The sequence below is a fragment of the Leptidea sinapis genome, chromosome 5 (assembly GCF_905404315.1).
Source record: "Leptidea sinapis chromosome 5, ilLepSina1.1, whole genome shotgun sequence".
NCBI classification, from domain to species: domain Eukaryota; kingdom Metazoa; phylum Arthropoda; class Insecta; order Lepidoptera; family Pieridae; genus Leptidea; species Leptidea sinapis.
The window spans coordinates 2,464,146-2,481,240 of NC_066269.1; the positions used below are offsets into that span (position 1 = coordinate 2,464,146).

The window sequence follows — 17,095 nt, forward strand, 5'->3', positions numbered from 1 at the left end:
TATATAATAAATAAAATAATGTTTTTATATGAATTTGTCAATAATATATCATAACATCAAAAATTACTTCGTAAAATATGCACCCTGCTGTCGTAATGAAATTGTTTCACAGCAGAACTGTCAATCCGTGCGTCAATAAATTCTCTCATAGAAATTATGTATGGACACATCAAAGGAAAAACAAATTTGTTGTTTTTATTTAATTTAGCAGCATTTTCCTATTTATTCACCTTTTAAACCTTCTCTGGTCTTCCACAAATAATTCAAGACCTAAATTTGCCAAATAGGTCCAGCCGTTCTCGAGTTTTAGCGAGACTAACGAACAGCAATTCATTTTTATATATATAGATAATAATATCCTAGTGATGCTTGTTTTGCGCACCATTACAAAGCGACGATGTGACGTCGATGACCATGAGGTCTAAAGATAATGTAATCCAGTATTGCTGCAACTAACTGCCGTTCCAAATATTCAGTGTATCTCTTACTTGAGATAAAAATCGTAACTATCGTTGACTTTTCTGTCCCAATAAACTTATCGACGGTTACTTACCTTATCCGTACACGCTGTCTGTCAATGGGACGACGTATAGCAGCGATAGAAATTTGTATGGAAATTGCAATTCACGCGTCCCAATATAAGGCGATGATAATGACTTATCGGGTATATTGGGACAGCTTCAGATTATTGACAGCTAATTGACTGACACTAGAAGGGTAGTAATTTATCTCTATCTGTAGGTTGTATATTGGGAACGGCCGTAAGACGTCATAACTACCTACAACTGGAGTTTCGTTTTCAAAATAGTTTTTTAACTTCTCGTGTTGCAGCTTCAGTCGCGTAAAGGTGAAAATTTGCGCAGTTGCGACACGTTTCAAAAAGCATTTCGACATAATATCATAAACCGCCAAAATTTAAGAATAAAATATTTACGAAAAAAGAATTTCGTTCTTCGCCTTAATACGATTTTCAGCCCTGTTTCTGAAAGGAGGCTCAAGAGCTTTTTTTGAGAGGGGGGCAATTGAGTAATTCGTGTAGTTCCCTTAGGCTTACAATATACTAGCGGGTAGATACACGAAGAGCGATAAAAGAAGAACATCTGTAACGGAATTACAACAAGATAGAAAGGAAAGTCAGTCAAGTTGATTGATTAGGTATATATCTTATATATAAAATTCTCGTGTCACAATGTTAGTTACCTTACTCCTCCGAAACAGCTTTATTGATTTTACCAAATTTTATATGCATATACAGTAGGTCTGAGAATCGGCTCCTATCTATTTTTCATCCCCCTAAATGTTAAGTTTTTTATTTTATTATGATTCAACATTAAAAGATACATACAAATTTAAATTTTCGCCCTTCTACGATCAACAACTATTTTTGTATCACGATTTTTATATTATTCTGTTCCATCCACCAAACCGATATAGGGTTGCCAGATACAATAATTGTAGTACGATATATTTGGTAAGTCTGAGAATCGGCTGCATCAAAATTTTTAATAATTGATTTTGTTTAATGTGTTATATGGCAATACGACGTTTGCTGGGTCAGCTAGTACTATATATAAAATTCTCATGTCGCAGAGTTTGTAGTTAAACTCCTTCGAAACGGCTTGACCGATTCTCATGAAATTTTGAGTGCATTAGGTAGGTCTGAGAATCGGACAACATCTATTTTTCATCCTCCAAAACGTTTAGGGTGGTCCACGCCAATTTTTATTTTTTATTTTTTTGACTATTATTTTAAATTGGTTTGATTATGAGTCAGCATTAAAAACTACATACAACTTCAAATTTTCACCCATCTACGATTAGCAGTTACTTTTGTATCGCGATTTTAATATCGGCAATACAACGTTTGCTGGGTCAGCTAGTATACTATATAGTTATTTTTTGTCAAATAAATGACACGGTTTCAGCTTGGTTTTTCAAGTTCAAAGTCTTCTCAGGTCTGACTTATGAGGCATACCTTTTCGAATGGGTGGTGGTAGCAAAGAGGATGTAAATACTACGTAACAAGCGGCGGAACTGCCTACGTAATAATTGAAATTCAGTTTAGTATGAAACGTGCAGTGATTTGACATAAGTTTGAAATAGTAGTAATTACATTATGGCGATTGGCGACAAAGTATAATTCGCCTAAGTTTGAAAGCGAATAGTTGCTTAAAACGTAGTGGATTTCGGCTATCTCTGTTTTTTACAAGATTATAGCCGTCATCTGTCAATCTATCAATTACTGCACGTTTCATACAATCGAGTGAATCGCTTTTTTCTTAGAGGTTCCCTAGGCTGCTATCAACGTCTTTTAACAATTTCTTTGAATTTCGTAATACATTTGTTTGGAACATTTTCTGGGATCATGTTGTAAAATAATAATATATGTATAGTCGCTCCACAAAAGACTGACTCGACTTAGCCGAGTAGTAGGCATGATAAGTTTATGCTTGTTCCTATTGTTTACATAAATACGAACTTAGGATGGTACTTTCACAGAATAATATAAAATGAAACCTCATTATATTATTTTTACTATTGTTATTAAAAATATATTTGTTGAATACTGACGTACCTACCTAGGTGTACTTGACGTATTATTACTCAAGACCTTTATTGCAATATTCCACACGCTGTTCTAGAACAAACTTAAGTTTCTTTATGGAACAAACCTATCATTTTGAAAGTTGTATCTTGTGAAATCAGCTACAACTTATTACCTTCTAGAATATTTTAAAATTGTAACTTAAAAATTCAATGACAGACTTCTTCTGTACGCAATAATATTATACTATTATATTTCTGTCTCTTGTTTTGGCAATAGTACCTATATACATTTTAATTATGATTGCGAGAAAATACTCGATGTAGAAAAAGAGAAATATGGCCAAATTCTCATGAAACATAATAACTACGTGATAATTACACTCACCTGATTGGGAATTGTGAACAACTACTAATAATGTCACTAAAAATCCTGTTAACATTTTTCTATTTGTGATAAATAACAAACATACAACGTGTTCATAAAATTCAAAACCCTTTGCATGGTGCAATAAATTGTATTTAAAATAAAAGTAAGTATTTATATCACTGCACGAAGTTATTTCACCAATTAAACAATACTGTTGAACTTCCACGCACACTCAGCAGAATAAAAGTTTAGTAAAAAAGATTCTAACTACAATTTTATGCATTCGAATCGTCGAAATCATTTTGGCGCGAAAAGTTGTTCAGTACCCGTCTTACTCACACACGTCTCACCGCGAACTATCAAGTTATTCAAGATGTACCTATCAACTTTGTAATTTTATCCGCATATTTAGTGAGTACCTACAAAGAGTAGTTGCTGTATACTTATCAAGTTGTCACTAATGTTATAATTTTTTATTCAAATTTTATGCCTTGGTAACAAAGGTTTTAAGTAAGGTTTTTTATATATTGTTTTTGCTATTCTGTTTTCACGATGTAATTCACTTCATTTCATTTAATATTGTTAGAACTTAAAATTAAGATTATTTTAAATGTTGTGAGCCTTCTTGAGTGTAAATTCCACTAAGATTCGTCTTCTATCAATTCGACATGTGTTTCACCTCTACACGAGGCATCCTCAGGAGATGTTCACTCACCAAATTCATGTTCCACATGACATGACACTCAAGAAAGGTCATGTCATTTGGACATTTGAATAATTGTGAATTTCCCCAAAGTAACGCCTAATTCAATAAATTGCTAGAATTTTATTTTTAACATATTTTTATGTTTGCTTGTAACGTCTTTTGTCTTTTTATAAGTCATCAAGTGATTGCTGGCGAGGTTTATGAATATCTGGTTATTTGGTTAATTTATGAATTTCACACGCTGGTAGAAGTCTATAAATAATAAAAAAATTCCGATAGTTTCTTCATTTGATCTACAGTGTGGGCAAACATTATTTCGCATAACGCCTAGTAAGGCGAGGTTGGTGGTTTAGGTATTATCTCCAAAATGCAATCTATTATCGTGACTATAAAATCTCGATTGTTATCTTTCAATATATTGATTGTACAATTGATGTTACAGGTATGCTTTCTTGTATGCTGCTTTACTACTTTCATGTCTTGTTCCTGTTTCCACACTTTTAACCATATCTTTTGAATTTCTCGCTCAATAAATTGGAGGCAATCAGTCATAGTGATCTCAATTATAATTAAAAAAATTATCAACATGATTAATATTTTCATACTATGCAGCCATAATAGCCATTTTGATATCTGTTATGTCTCTAAGTAATAGCACCCATATGAAGGCAATTGAATATGCTCAAGTTGGTACTTCTACATAATTTATGTATAAAACCGTATCAAGGAGTATAATATTAAAATGGGGCCCTTTAAAACTTGTAGACTACTTCGTTTCTTGGAATTACATGAAAGAATGAACGGTTGTCAATATTGAGGCAATCTCAATTAATCTCAGTGCTGAAACTTTTTGTATTAGAAGAATTAAAAATCTGACCCATACTAGATAGAACCCACCAAGATTAATTAAATTCAGTTATTTCCTAAACATTATGTTATATGGAAGTTTGCTATGGGGGAAAGCAGCTGATATCGGAACAATGTTTGTTTTGCAACAAAGGGGTAATTAGTGCCATATAATCTGCATTAAGAAAGTAATATTTATAATGAACTGTAAGAACAGCTTCGAATCCCGTTTATTCTTAATAGTGCATGTAGTCCTAATCTCCTAGCAAAACGAGAACATTTTCAAGTGTAGAAACTTAATTAGTAATTTCCATTTCATGAATATAACGAGTGGATAGCACAATTTTTCTGCTGCTGCTTTTAATGATTTACTACCCACCGATTTAGTTATTACCCAAATTAGAACAAATTAAATCTAACAAAGAAGAACGATGAAATGCTAACCACACGAGTCACGGGAAAATAAGATGTAAATGTCAGTGTCAGAGGCAAAAATAAAATGAAGAAATTAGAAAAAGAACACACTGGTGACATCTGACAGCCGACTTTTAAACAGTAAACATTGAACACTGTATGGGTCATGGGAAATAGAAATTGTAATTTGGAAATAACAATGTTGAATGTACACTTTTACTAAACTTTACAAACAAAAGTTTTTTTAAATATTTTATTAATTTTATAGGTACCTCTACTTTTATAATTATTAATTATCCATCTATTTTAGTTTCTTAATTATATGTAATTACTTGTAAATTGTAGTAAGTATGTAAAGTGGCTTTTCTTTAAAGCCACGTATATTCTTAATTCAAAACATTTTTATTCCCAGAAATGGACGTGCAAATCCTAAAAAACTACAAGATAATCTAAATGCTATTTACTTTCCTACACACCTTCACATAGACTTATTTATATCGCATCTATAATGGGATGTGTGACTCCTGATGGTATGATACTAATATTTTGGTAATCTACAGAGAATTATCGATGATGTGATCTAAGATTGTACGTACCAGCAATTTAATTGCTTTCGCCAACCTTATAATTAGTAATATCACTTACAATTTACCAAAATGAGTTCTACAAGAATAATATCTAAAGTTTTTGTGGGCTGTTGCCTTAGTACTACTTTTATGGAGATCATTGTTGTAAATAAGCCAGATGCTGCAAACTTAGTAACATTTTCACAGTTCCTCAGTATAGCATTACAGGGTCTGTTGGCAATGAGAGAGAGTGTTGTAAGTATTTTAAACACAAGTAATTTATGCATGTTTTTAGTTTGTTTTACTAATGCTTTTCGTTTTTCAGTTGTCCCCAAACATTCCTCTGAAGCATTATTTAATCCTTATTTGTTTATTTTTTGCCACCAGTGTAGCAAATAATTATGTTTATACATTGCATGTGCCGTCCACTCTACACATGATCATAAGGTAACCCCCCTAGACAATCTATTTTGTTTTATTGTGATGTGAGATTTGAACCTTATATTATTAATATTATACTAACTATATCTGCAGTGGTGACCCTGTTTCATGAGTCTCCAAAAGGTGCTTTAAAATGAGATGGAGTATAGGTACACTATATTTGAAGTAAATTCTACACATTCTTTGTTAGCAGTAACCCAAATAAAAACTAATTTTAAGATGTCAAGTGTTCACTGATGATGACATGAGAAACAGTGCTTCTTTCTAAAGAGGTCCAATTGTTTTTGAATAAATTACTAAAACTAACTTAAAAATGATGCTTTTATCTGATAAATGAAATGACATGTCCTTTGCATAGAGCTTTTCAGGTATAGATTTAAATTAAAAACAGTTGGTATTATAATATTAAAATCCTATACATCTAAAATTATTTCTCTTATAAATATTTTACTGATAATTTGTGGATTTGCATAAAATGCAATTTTTTTATTATTATTGATAAACAAGCACAATAAAGAATTATTTAACTAATGGTATAATATATATTTTAATATACTTGCACATCCAACAACTTATTTTACTAAGTTGACAGTCTATTTGACGGACATGATGTAAAAAAATGGTACCCATAATATATAAAACACTTATTGGTATGGGCTGTAACAATTGTTGAATTTTCAGATCAGCAGCTTCTCCAGCAAGCATGCTAGTCTCATGGTATGTCAAGAGAAAAAAACCGAAATTAAACTCATTAATAGGGTCTATAATAATCACCTTTGGAGTATTCATTGCTACTTATGGAGATGCTACAATAATTGAAAAGAGACAAGGCAAATTTTTTCAGTGGTGTATGGGTGTAATTCTGCTGCTAGTGACTCTCATTTCTGGGGCGTTCACTGGTTTGCAGCAAGAAAGTTTGTACACAAAATATGGAAAGCATCCACAAGAGGTATGACATTGTTATAACAAATAGCCATTACAATTTAATATGATATCCTACTAATATCTTCCCTATCTTGGTGTGCGTCCATGGAAAATGGGATGTCACTTTAATGGCTGACAGGCTTGCCCTGCATCTTTCAGTGTGACAACTCTCTCTGTTAATAATTATTCTCACATTAAACATTTTATTGAGATAACAGATACGACTAAGGGACATTCAAGAAAAGAGCATACTCCCACCTTAAAGGTCGGCAACGCATTTCTTGACACACCTGTTGTTGCGGATGTCCATGGGCGGTTGCCTCACCTCTCCCCATCCCGTGAGCCTCTTGCCCGTTTGCCCCCTCTCATATAAAAAAAAACCTTTAGTTGCGAATGCAATGAGCAACTACTAGTGGATAGTAAGACTGCAGTGAGAAAACATCATAACCCTTCCCTGACAGTATAAATACTCTGAATTCATTCAATACAAGAAGATAAATAATTCTTGGTATTCAATTTTCCAATAAAGTACCTGACAGTATACTAGGACTCGCTAAGCACAAATTTAAGAAATACACTGGCCTGTAAAACTAAGTATCACACTTTTAAAATTGCAATAACTTTTTAAGTCCAAAGATTTCAAAAGTAATAGGACTCAAACAGTTAAATTTTATATATAAAAACTTCATAATCATAAAAAATAAACTTTTTTGAATGACAGTTATACCATTATTTTTTTTGTTTACAAATTTATCCTTGATCATCATGCACATAGACTTTATTTATCATGCCTCTTTCACCTGAAGAATGTGTTAGGATTATGACTTTTCTGGAACTAGGCATCAGTATGTGTCATGCTACAAGAATAGTGGGTGTGACTTTACAAACAGTTCAGAAAGTGAGACACAGGTACGGAGACACTGGAATCTATCTGAGGATACCTTTTAATGGTAGATCCAGGGATACTAGTTCAAGTTCAAGTTTTTATTCGTAAATACTATTACACGTCATACATAGTTAACATAATAATTCAATTATTAATTTATAAATTCATTATATGAGCAAAACGAGCGCTCAATGATGGCTTATTATGAGTTTATATTTAAAAGTGTTACAATTTGACACGCTTGTGATATAGTCCGGGAGTTTATTATAAACCCGAGCGCTCCTACGGGCTAATCTACCAGATAGATTTTCGATGTGGTGATCCCACGACAAAGTTTGATCTAATTGAAAACCGAGGAAGGACGCTGCTTTAACCTGTTGTAAACGAACATCATTGATATTTACAACCAGCTGCCGCCGAGTCCGACCAGAGTGATCGAAACATATAAATTGGGTCTTTGTTAGATTTAACACCAGACCGTTTCCGCGGAACCATTCAGGCAATTGATTTCTGCCAGCCAACATCTAGTGACCAAGATCTCTTATATTTTTCCACTGTGTTAAGAAATTGACAAATAAATTTAATTTAAGTCCAGCAATAGCTTCTACAGGCCTAAACTAAAAACTAGAGACACTACATTGACAAGACTTGCTGAAGCAAATCTGAAACGCAAAAGACAAGCGAGTAGCCCCAAAGTCAAGAGAGAGCATAAAGTAGTGAGACTGGGATAAGCTACTTTAAAATTTAAATTAAATAATAATTGATAAATTTAAATTTTCAAACAAACAAATTATATGCTTAGGAAACCAAATTTAATCGCCCTTACCTGGTCGCATAAGATGGCAAGAATTGGGTGTCAGTGCCTATGCTAGCACGCGGCTACTAGATTTCTTACAGGTTGTTCTGAAAAGATATTATGAAATTTTTATTTTTGAATATTTTTTTATCATTATGGTTAAGTAGGTAGTTCTACCCATGTGTTTATTTAATGTCGCCATTCTAGCGCCACGCTGTGTATAATTTTCTGTTTCATAGCGTCACGGGCAACAGCTAGTTTCTTCATAAGTCTAGATTATTTTCATTTCAAACAGTAACAACTCGAGTTGTTTTCTATTGGAACCCATACTATTGGAATGTATAGTCTACTGTACAGTTTCAAAGACACCTGATAAAATTTGTTGTAAAAAGCCATTTATTCTAAATCTGTAACTTTCTATAGTTTAGATTAGAAGAAATGGAAGTTTTAAAGTGTGATACTTCTCTTCTTTTACAAAAAAGGCTTACTATAGTACATATAGCAAACTATATAAAAGAAAATAATGTGTGGTTCTTGGTGGTTAGGACATTTACAATGTTATGTTATTTATCATACCCTTTAGTAAATAAATGTATTTCTAATACAAAATATTTTGTTCCAGATGCTATTCTTCACTCATGCAATCCCGGTTCCGTTGTTCCTAGTGATATCATCCGAATTATACTCTGTAGCCTTAAGTTTATCAATCTATTTATGGTTGTTACTCGTGATAAATACTGTATCTCAATTCTTTTGCTCCAGTTCCGTCCATGAATTAGCAACTAAGGAAACATCTGTTACTGTTACGTTTATTCTCACTATAAGGAAATTTTTATCTTTGTTAATTTCATCTATAGTTTTTAAAAATAGCATTACTATTTATCATATTGTTGGATCTGTTTTAGTTTTTATTGGCACATATTTTTATTTTGATTTCTTTTACAACATGAAACAGCAGCCAGTTAAATATAAGAAAAAATGATTAATCTGGCAACTGACTTGGATTACGTAAATATCTTTTAAATGAATTTGTTGCACCCTATATTCCTTTATTAAGGTCTATCCCCCATACACATGGTTGGGGCCAATAAAACTCTATTATGTGTGTATCACAGATTGGCATAAGATTTTCACTGATGCTTCTAAAACATCCATGTGCCCGGTTGGTGGTGCGATATGGATCCCCTCTACAGTTATATTTATACACGGAACTATATCGCCATACCCGAAGCTATTTTATTAAGTCCCATAGCCTGAACAATTCTATTACCTTCACTTTCAGACTTCAAAAGCTGCCTTCAATCAATCCTCTCAAATCCATTAAGTTCAAAAAGTATAACTACACAAGATAAGTGAAATTTTAAAGGAGTGCTATGATTTCAAATTAACATAGATGCGAGGCCATACAGGCATATTTGGTTCACATTCCCTACAACATTCTCAAATCTTCTCTCACGTCTTGTCACGTCACCTTCAAATCTAAGCTGTTTGAGACTTGGTCGAACATGTGGCAAAAATCCAAAACTGCAAGAGTCGCAATATATTGAACTGCTTTAAAAACCTGGATCTCGAAATTTAGGATCCCCAATGAAATAATAATCTCAACAGTTTCTCGGTAACGCTTAAACCATTCTTTGAGTCTAGTATTTCTAGCCAAACTTATAATTAGAGATCATTCTCTGTGATTTTGGACTAGATAAGGGAAATATGGGCTATTTGATCTTTAGTTGCCCTTTTAGTAACATTCATAGTTTTTGCAAACAGGATGACTCCACGTAATATGTACCTAGGTAACACTGAAAATGTTTAGAAAATGAAAAACGGCTTAATGTCGTTTGCTGTCGTAGACAGTTGCTAATACTTTTATTGTTTTTCGAAGTAATCTCCGTTCCTCTCTACACGTCGTCGCATTCGATGGAACCACTGCGAATAGCAGTGGGCCCATTCTTCCTTAGGGGTCTCTTCTATGTCATTTTCGTACGCTTTCACCGCATCTTCAGGGCTCGTATGGGAATACACTGCTTACAGATCTTCGCCACTTTTCGGCAACGGTCGTATTTCTATATAGAGAGGTAATAGTAGAGACAGGAGTAGAGACGATATCTATATAGAGTGGTAAAATGCATTACTTTTGCATAATTTAGTAGAATTATATTACAATAATAATAACGAGAGGGGTGTGTTATAGGAGCTCTATATAATTCCGCATAGACTGATCACTGAACACGTGCAGTCGGCACCAATACTTAAAGACGACTGACTGACCGGCTACCACAGCCGACCGCCCGATTTGTTTTCGTATTATGAACACATGATTTGACTCCTATTTCTTTTGCACAAGGTGCAAAATGCAAGTGCATTGTTTAGGGTTCTTACGATTGAATGGTTCGGGTGTTTCCGGGAATACGCCAATTAGCGACGATCTGTATGCGCATTATTAATTTGGGAGCACTGTACCTCGAATTTTATCTTTAGTTGTCAGCTGCCATAGTCAAATATTCAACAGCCCGTTTTGCGGAGTGCGCTGAAGCATAGTCATGGTGAAGGAGAGAAGGATCCTGATACGAGAGCGCTGCTGTCGAATTTTTTCCAAGACAACAGGCAAACAGCAATTGACATACCAGTCTGCAGTAACTGTCCTTCCATCTTCTAGCACAACTGTCGCGAAATGACCTTTCCGACCAAAGAATGAGGCAATCATATTTTTTCCTTGACTTCTTCCTTTCTTTACCTTAGTTGGCAGATCCTCGAAAGGAAACACCCACTGAGCTGATTGTCTTTTGGTTTCGGGTTCGTAGCCAGCTTTCATCATCTGTGACGATGTCAAATATAGCATTTGAGTCACCGCCGTTGAACTTATCTAACATTTGGCGACACCAGTCCTAGTGAATGTGTTTCTGGCCGTCAGTTAAAGTATGGGGAATCCATTTGGTACAAAGCTTCCTGACGCCTTAATGTTCGTGTAATATTTTTTGAACTTGTCTCATACCAATGCCCGTATCTGCTGATAGGTCACTCTCTTATCTTCCTCTATCATGCGTCGCACAGCACTGATGTTATCTTCAGTAGTCGCTGTTAAATGACGTCCCTCACGCGGATCATCATTGATATTGCTACGTCCACGCTTAAACTCGTTAAACCAATTGTAAATAGTGGCACGAGATGGGGCTTCATTAAGAAATGCTAATCGCAGCCTATCATAGCTTTGTTGTTGAGTAAGCCCACAACGAAAGTCATAATAAATCATTGACCGAAAATTTTCTCACGTTGGTTCATTTTCACGTGTAACAAGTTTTAGATTTGCCTCCAATCACAAAAACAAATGAATGCAATATACTACATAAGGTTACCAAAGAGTTCTAAAATTGAGTTTTCAAAAAAGTTTTCATTAGCAATGTTTCTAACTGGCCAGTTCTAAACATTTTCAGTGTTTTCCACGTATTTGTTTTGTTACAATAAAAAAAAATTTAACAATAAAACAACCGCCTTCAAAAACACTATTCCAAAACAGTAGATATAATGTGCAATAAATGGTTTTCTCATGGCTTCCACTGTCAGATCTGGACCAAATTACAATGGGACCATTTGGGAAGCACCAGCTTTCAAATAAAAAAAGAATTATCAAAATTGGTTCACCCAGTCGAAAGTTTTGAGGTAACAAACATAAAAAAAAAACCGACGAATTGAGAACCTCCTCCTTTTTTGAAGTCGGTTAATAAGACAAGAACTATTTTATTGATTATAAATGTTGTCTTTTTGAGTATTTTTATATTGTTCTTGGAGGGAAGCGTGATCCGTGTGTCATTGAGGTCAACAGTCGCTGGATGATCCTGTCATCGGAACTGCTTCAGATTGTTGAAATTAGTTTCTTTTATTGTATCTTTGTAATCGTTGATTATTATTTATTTAATGTGTGTGGTGATTGATTGGTGCATCTACTGTACCTATTCGATAATTAGTGGTTTTTAAATTATTTACAGTGTGTAAGTTATTGAGTATTTTTGTTGCATCACTTAACATAATTTGTAAATGTTGATTTAGTGTCCGTACATACAGAACGGCCCGCGCTCTTCTCTTCACACAGACCGGCGAGTTATACTTTTGGTACAGGTCGGAGCTGACTAAGTTGTTTCACATAGACCGACTGGAAAAGCACAGTCATCAAAAGTAGTCTGTCGGGTCCTCTTATTATTTTACATTAAGCTGGTGGGTTTGCTTTCAGGCATTTACAATAACAAAAGAAGTGAAATGTAAAAATAAACACTATTACAATGACTCAAATTTTTTAAATGTGATAAAAATCAGCTCTCCTCTCCGAGCCGGTTTGAACGGACACTTAAAAGTGGCAATGGGTCTCTTGACACTTCTTATATTTAAAGCTCAACCTTTTCCGAAGTGGTGGTTAATGGTAAAAAGTATAACTTTTGCCATTCAAAAGTATCATTTCTCTGACCTAAATGAATTTTGATTTGGGTGGTTGTAAGTTGCAACTGCATGGTTATATTATAGACATTTCGTCTCACATTTTTTTGGTTTGTGTTGTCAATTAGTGTTTAAATCGAAACCACAGCTTTAAACAACAAGCTGATGAGACTAAATAAGTGTAGAAAGAGGTGCTTTAAGCCAGCAGTTGCTTTTTTTTAAGAATTAGGCAACAATGAAATTAAAACTGTTTCAGCCTGATGATATACATAAACCATGTAATCATGAAACAGCTAGCGTACCTACATGGCACAGCAATATTGATATTGTATCTTATGTAAATATGTTTAACTGTTTAAAGAAAAATTTACATTTGTTATAAATTTTATTTTTATAAGATTTATATTGTATGGAAATATACAAAAAATAAATAAAACAATTAGATGAAGTAAAGTTGTATATTAACTTAAATCTACAATACAATTAATATTTAATGCACACAGATAATGTGAACAGAATGCAAATTTACAAAGAATAAGCTGCTTTGATAATTTTAAACAAAAAAGTTATTACCTAACACGGTTAAGTAAACTCATCACAAACACTCATTGATCACTAACATAATATACACTCCGTCACTTAGTTTGATTATTTAAATATTTTTAGATCCTCAGTCAGTCTAGGGTCTCCTTTCAATATCTGAAAAATGATTACAATATAATTATTAATTTATACAATAATTTTTATACTACAGGACAAGTATTTCATATATTTCAAAGACATTCTATTTTATTTACATAAACTTATTACACAACAGTTGCATAAATAACTATTACTACTTGTACATTACAAAACATATAATAAATAACTGTATAGTTTACGTTTTGTAGACCATTAAACATCTTACTACAGGTCGTCCAAGCTAATGCGTAGTTGTTTCGTCGTTCGGTTGATGGAACACATTGCTTACCTATTTCTGCTGTTTGATCGCGACCGCTCGAAGGACCTGGAGCGCCTCGGCGTCAAAGAGCGTCGTAAAGGGCTGATCACAGTCCTAGTATACCTGCTCTTGCTATCTGAACGGCTGCGTCTGTCACGGGATCTCGTTCGCCGAACCGACGGCGAGCGGCGGCGAACTGAAGGCGAGCGCCGAAGTGAAATCGAACGCCCACGAGAATAGGATCGGCGACGAGGACTGCGGCTTCTTGTCCTGCACATAATTATTTATTAAAAAATGTCCTTCTCAAGTTACTAAAGACACCAAGCATATTTAACCAAAGTATGTATACTGAATTCTTCAAAAAATCAATCACTATAAAAGTATTTAACAAATGACAGTATGCAACTTTGGTATGACTTTAAGTTCAAGTACTTAAAAAAATCACAGAAAAATTATCTATATCAACTTTATCATTAGAGTAACCCCAAGACTAGTGCTAAACAGGTATAGGTAAGGTAGTGCTAAGTTTTAAAGGAAAATGTACCGAGACTTGGTGAGCCTGATGGTCGTCGTTGAGGGCTGCTGTGAGGCCGAAGGGAGTTTGAAATTCAGTTGTTTCTATCTTCAAATTGATGATATAAGCTGAGTTGTGACACCGACCAGAGCCTGTGACTCTAGTTGGTGCCTCGATGTGTGAGTGCAGACTGAAGATTCGGATCAGGATTTCACTTTGCAGATTTGCATGTTCCTACTGTTGTTATACTTCAAATTTATTTGGTCCAGGAAAGTGGGAAGGTAGGATCTAGGTGACAGCTGTGAGGAATCTGAGGGCGCAGTTCGCGAAGGCTTCGGCTGCACGTTGCAGTTTGGAGAGCTGTTTGCCGATGTTCAACATGGTGTGGCGAGCGGCGATTGCGGATTTCAGAGTTGTATAGCCGTTGTTGTTGTTGTGGTGAAGAGATGTGGTGAGATCGTTGGTGTGTTGGTGGTTGGTTGATAAAATGGACCTGTAACGTTCCAACACCCACCACATTTAATTTTGCCTTTATAATTAACTCAGATTAAAGTTATATAAAAAATTACAACTGATATAATAGTGACATTTGAATAATAAAAAATAACATTTATTAAGGATTGGTCTCCCCTGCGCTCCAACTATATACCACAGGACCTAAAAACTATACCTTTTTTATTATGAAAACTATTAGATGCTTGCGTGTGTGTCTTCTTGATACTCAATGGCATCTTTCAAATTTAGTAACATACTTTTCGTGTTATTTTACATTGAAATTAATAAAATATAAAATTCTTACTGATTATGTGATCCCAGTGTCTTTCTTATAGCATTATTTTTTACAAAGTTTTACTATGCAACCGAGCGGTTTAGTTTCAATTATAAGCAGAGTTTAACAGAACATGTGGCACATCAATGTTACACATTGTTTGTGACTGGCTCGAATAAGCTCTCTCTAAGTTGGAGGGCAGCAGAGACCAATCCTTAATCTAAGATTTATAGTTATACTTTCTAATGTAAGAAACATTATATTGCATTATTTATTATAAGACTTTTGAAGACTTATCTCAAATAATTGTATTTAAGCATATAATCAAATAATTCTCAACATACCTGCGATCTCTCCTTGTTCTACCACTGGACATTTCAACTCTAATTCTTGTCCCACAGCATCTTCTACAATGAAATAAGTATTAACTCATTATAATTCATTATAGTAACTAAAAAACAATTAATGTTGATAAATAGTTTAAGTAACATTGTTCCCCACTTCAAGACAAGTGAGATAATCAAAAAATTAAATCACATATCAGTCTTAAAATGGAGGTACTATATTATAGCACCCTTATGACTCAAGCGTTTCACATTGAAAATGAAACGGATCTAAGGAGAGTGCATTTTAATATCTCATAGGAATGAACTGGTACTTCACTGAAATCAAATTCCACTCTCACATCCAGTGAGACACCCTTATACCACCTCAAGCACACAGTACCTACCTATGTTGTTATACTTTACAGTAAGTTTGTTATAGTTTTGATAAGTCAAAGATAGAGTTTGTGAATAGGTACCTAAATATTTTTATATTGTATTGCAAAGACAGTTTTCAACTTTCTTGGAATAAACAACTACATCATTCTAATTCCATATTGATTTAAATAATACCTGCACATTTGGAAAAAATATTAGGAAAGTTAGGTACATAACCTAAGTTTCGTGTATTGCAAACCATATTGTATCCGTCAGGGTAACTAGGTAGGTAGTTACTCAAAAATCAATCTATTAGAAGTTCAGCATAAAATACTGCATATAACTTGTAGATCAGCCCAACTGTGTTTTCTTATACTTAATTAGAAAAATTAAAGGCTATGCCATTTTCAAGGACTAAGTACATAATTATTAATATCAGCCATGTGTCTCAATCAATATAGGTTACTGAATGTATTCATGTAGGTATACACGAGTAGGTACCTACTGTGTAACAGAGATCGATCGAATCCAAAATGGCGATTAGTCGAAACACAAAACAAATTAAGACAGCAACTTACGTTCCATCTAAGCCTCTGACTGAGTCTTCAGCATCACGAGGATCTTCGAACTCAACAAACGCAAAACCAGGGGGATTCCTAGCAACCCATACATTTCTGATGTTACCGTATTTGGCAAAAACTTTTTCTATCTCATATTTTGAAGCATTGGTTCCCAAATTGCCAACATACACTTTACATGAAAGGTCCCATTCTCGGTACCGAGACATCTGAAACAGATTGAAAATTAGTAATAGTCCAGCTCTAGACGCCATATTGCTCAAAATTAGGGGTTTTCAAATTAGTGATGCCGTTATGTAGAACAATTATTGTATGTTTATTACCTTATTAATATTGATGTAACACTGATATTCCTTAAAACTATTGGAATTGAAATTTATAAAATGAAAAAAACGTTTCTTTGAACCACACTACGAACCACAATACTAAAAATAAATTTTTATTTCCGATGAAATCGCCCACCCATGTCCCATTCCCAATACGTTTTGAAAATGCAATGCAACTTTGCTAGTTGAAATTTGACGTGAATCGTGATTCGAAATGTCAAATCACAAGTGACAATTACATTTGACATGAATTAGTATTGAACTGTGATTGAACTAGTACAGGTCATATTATGTAGGTAGGTACCTATTTAACCTGTTAAAAGACGAGCCCACTAAAAGTTGAATGTCGCTT

The 17,095-nt window shown here is 34.1% G+C and overlaps 3 protein-coding genes and 1 non-coding gene across 7 annotated transcripts in view; 1 reads left to right on the forward strand and 3 right to left on the reverse strand.

Annotated features, from left to right (window-relative positions):
* Window positions 1–3,301, reverse strand: part of LOC126964663 (uncharacterized) — an 82,073-nt gene extending 78,772 nt beyond the window's left edge. Inside the window, exon 1 of the mRNA XM_050807920.1 lies at window positions 2,933–3,301. Within this exon, the coding sequence (XP_050663877.1) occupies window positions 2,933–2,987 (55 nt within the window). The 5' untranslated portion in view covers window positions 2,988–3,301. The remainder of the gene's footprint in view (window positions 1–2,932) is intronic.
* A 1,707-nt stretch (window positions 3,302–5,008) lies between these two features.
* LOC126964677 (UDP-xylose and UDP-N-acetylglucosamine transporter-like) lies at window positions 5,009–13,368 on the forward strand. 2 transcript variants are annotated; one of them, XM_050807939.1, is made up of 5 exons: window positions 5,009–5,148; window positions 5,293–5,701; window positions 5,772–5,893; window positions 6,569–6,836; window positions 9,116–13,368. In XM_050807939.1, exons 2-5 carry the CDS (start codon window positions 5,537–5,539, stop codon window positions 9,473–9,475), a joined length of 915 nt encoding a protein of 304 aa, XP_050663896.1. In that variant the 5' UTR covers window positions 5,009–5,148; window positions 5,293–5,536; the 3' UTR covers window positions 9,476–13,368. The 2 variants fall into 2 exon arrangements, with proteins under 2 accessions (XP_050663896.1, XP_050663897.1); XM_050807940.1 differs by having other exon boundaries at window positions 5,056–5,148; window positions 5,441–5,701.
* LOC126964691 (RNA-binding protein 1) lies at window positions 13,360–16,891 on the reverse strand. Of its 3 annotated transcripts, none has more exons than XM_050807972.1 (5): window positions 16,741–16,891; window positions 16,418–16,626; window positions 15,483–15,545; window positions 13,979–14,125; window positions 13,360–13,614 (listed from the first exon to the last, which is right to left on the reverse strand). In XM_050807972.1, the coding sequence occupies exons 2-5, from the start codon at window positions 16,624–16,626 to the stop codon at window positions 13,608–13,610; spliced, it is 426 nt and encodes a 141-aa protein (XP_050663929.1). In that variant the 5' UTR covers window positions 16,741–16,891; the 3' UTR covers window positions 13,360–13,607. The 3 variants fall into 3 exon arrangements, with proteins under 3 accessions (XP_050663929.1, XP_050663926.1, XP_050663928.1); XM_050807969.1 differs by having other exon boundaries at window positions 13,886–14,125; XM_050807971.1 differs by lacking the exon at window positions 13,360–13,614 and adding an exon at window positions 14,400–14,862.
* On the reverse strand, window positions 15,629–15,766 carry LOC126964750 (small nucleolar RNA SNORA53). Its single transcript, XR_007729425.1, has one exon. It is a non-coding gene; the product is annotated as a small nucleolar RNA SNORA53 (small nucleolar RNA).
* Window positions 16,892–17,095: the final 204 nt, after the last annotated feature.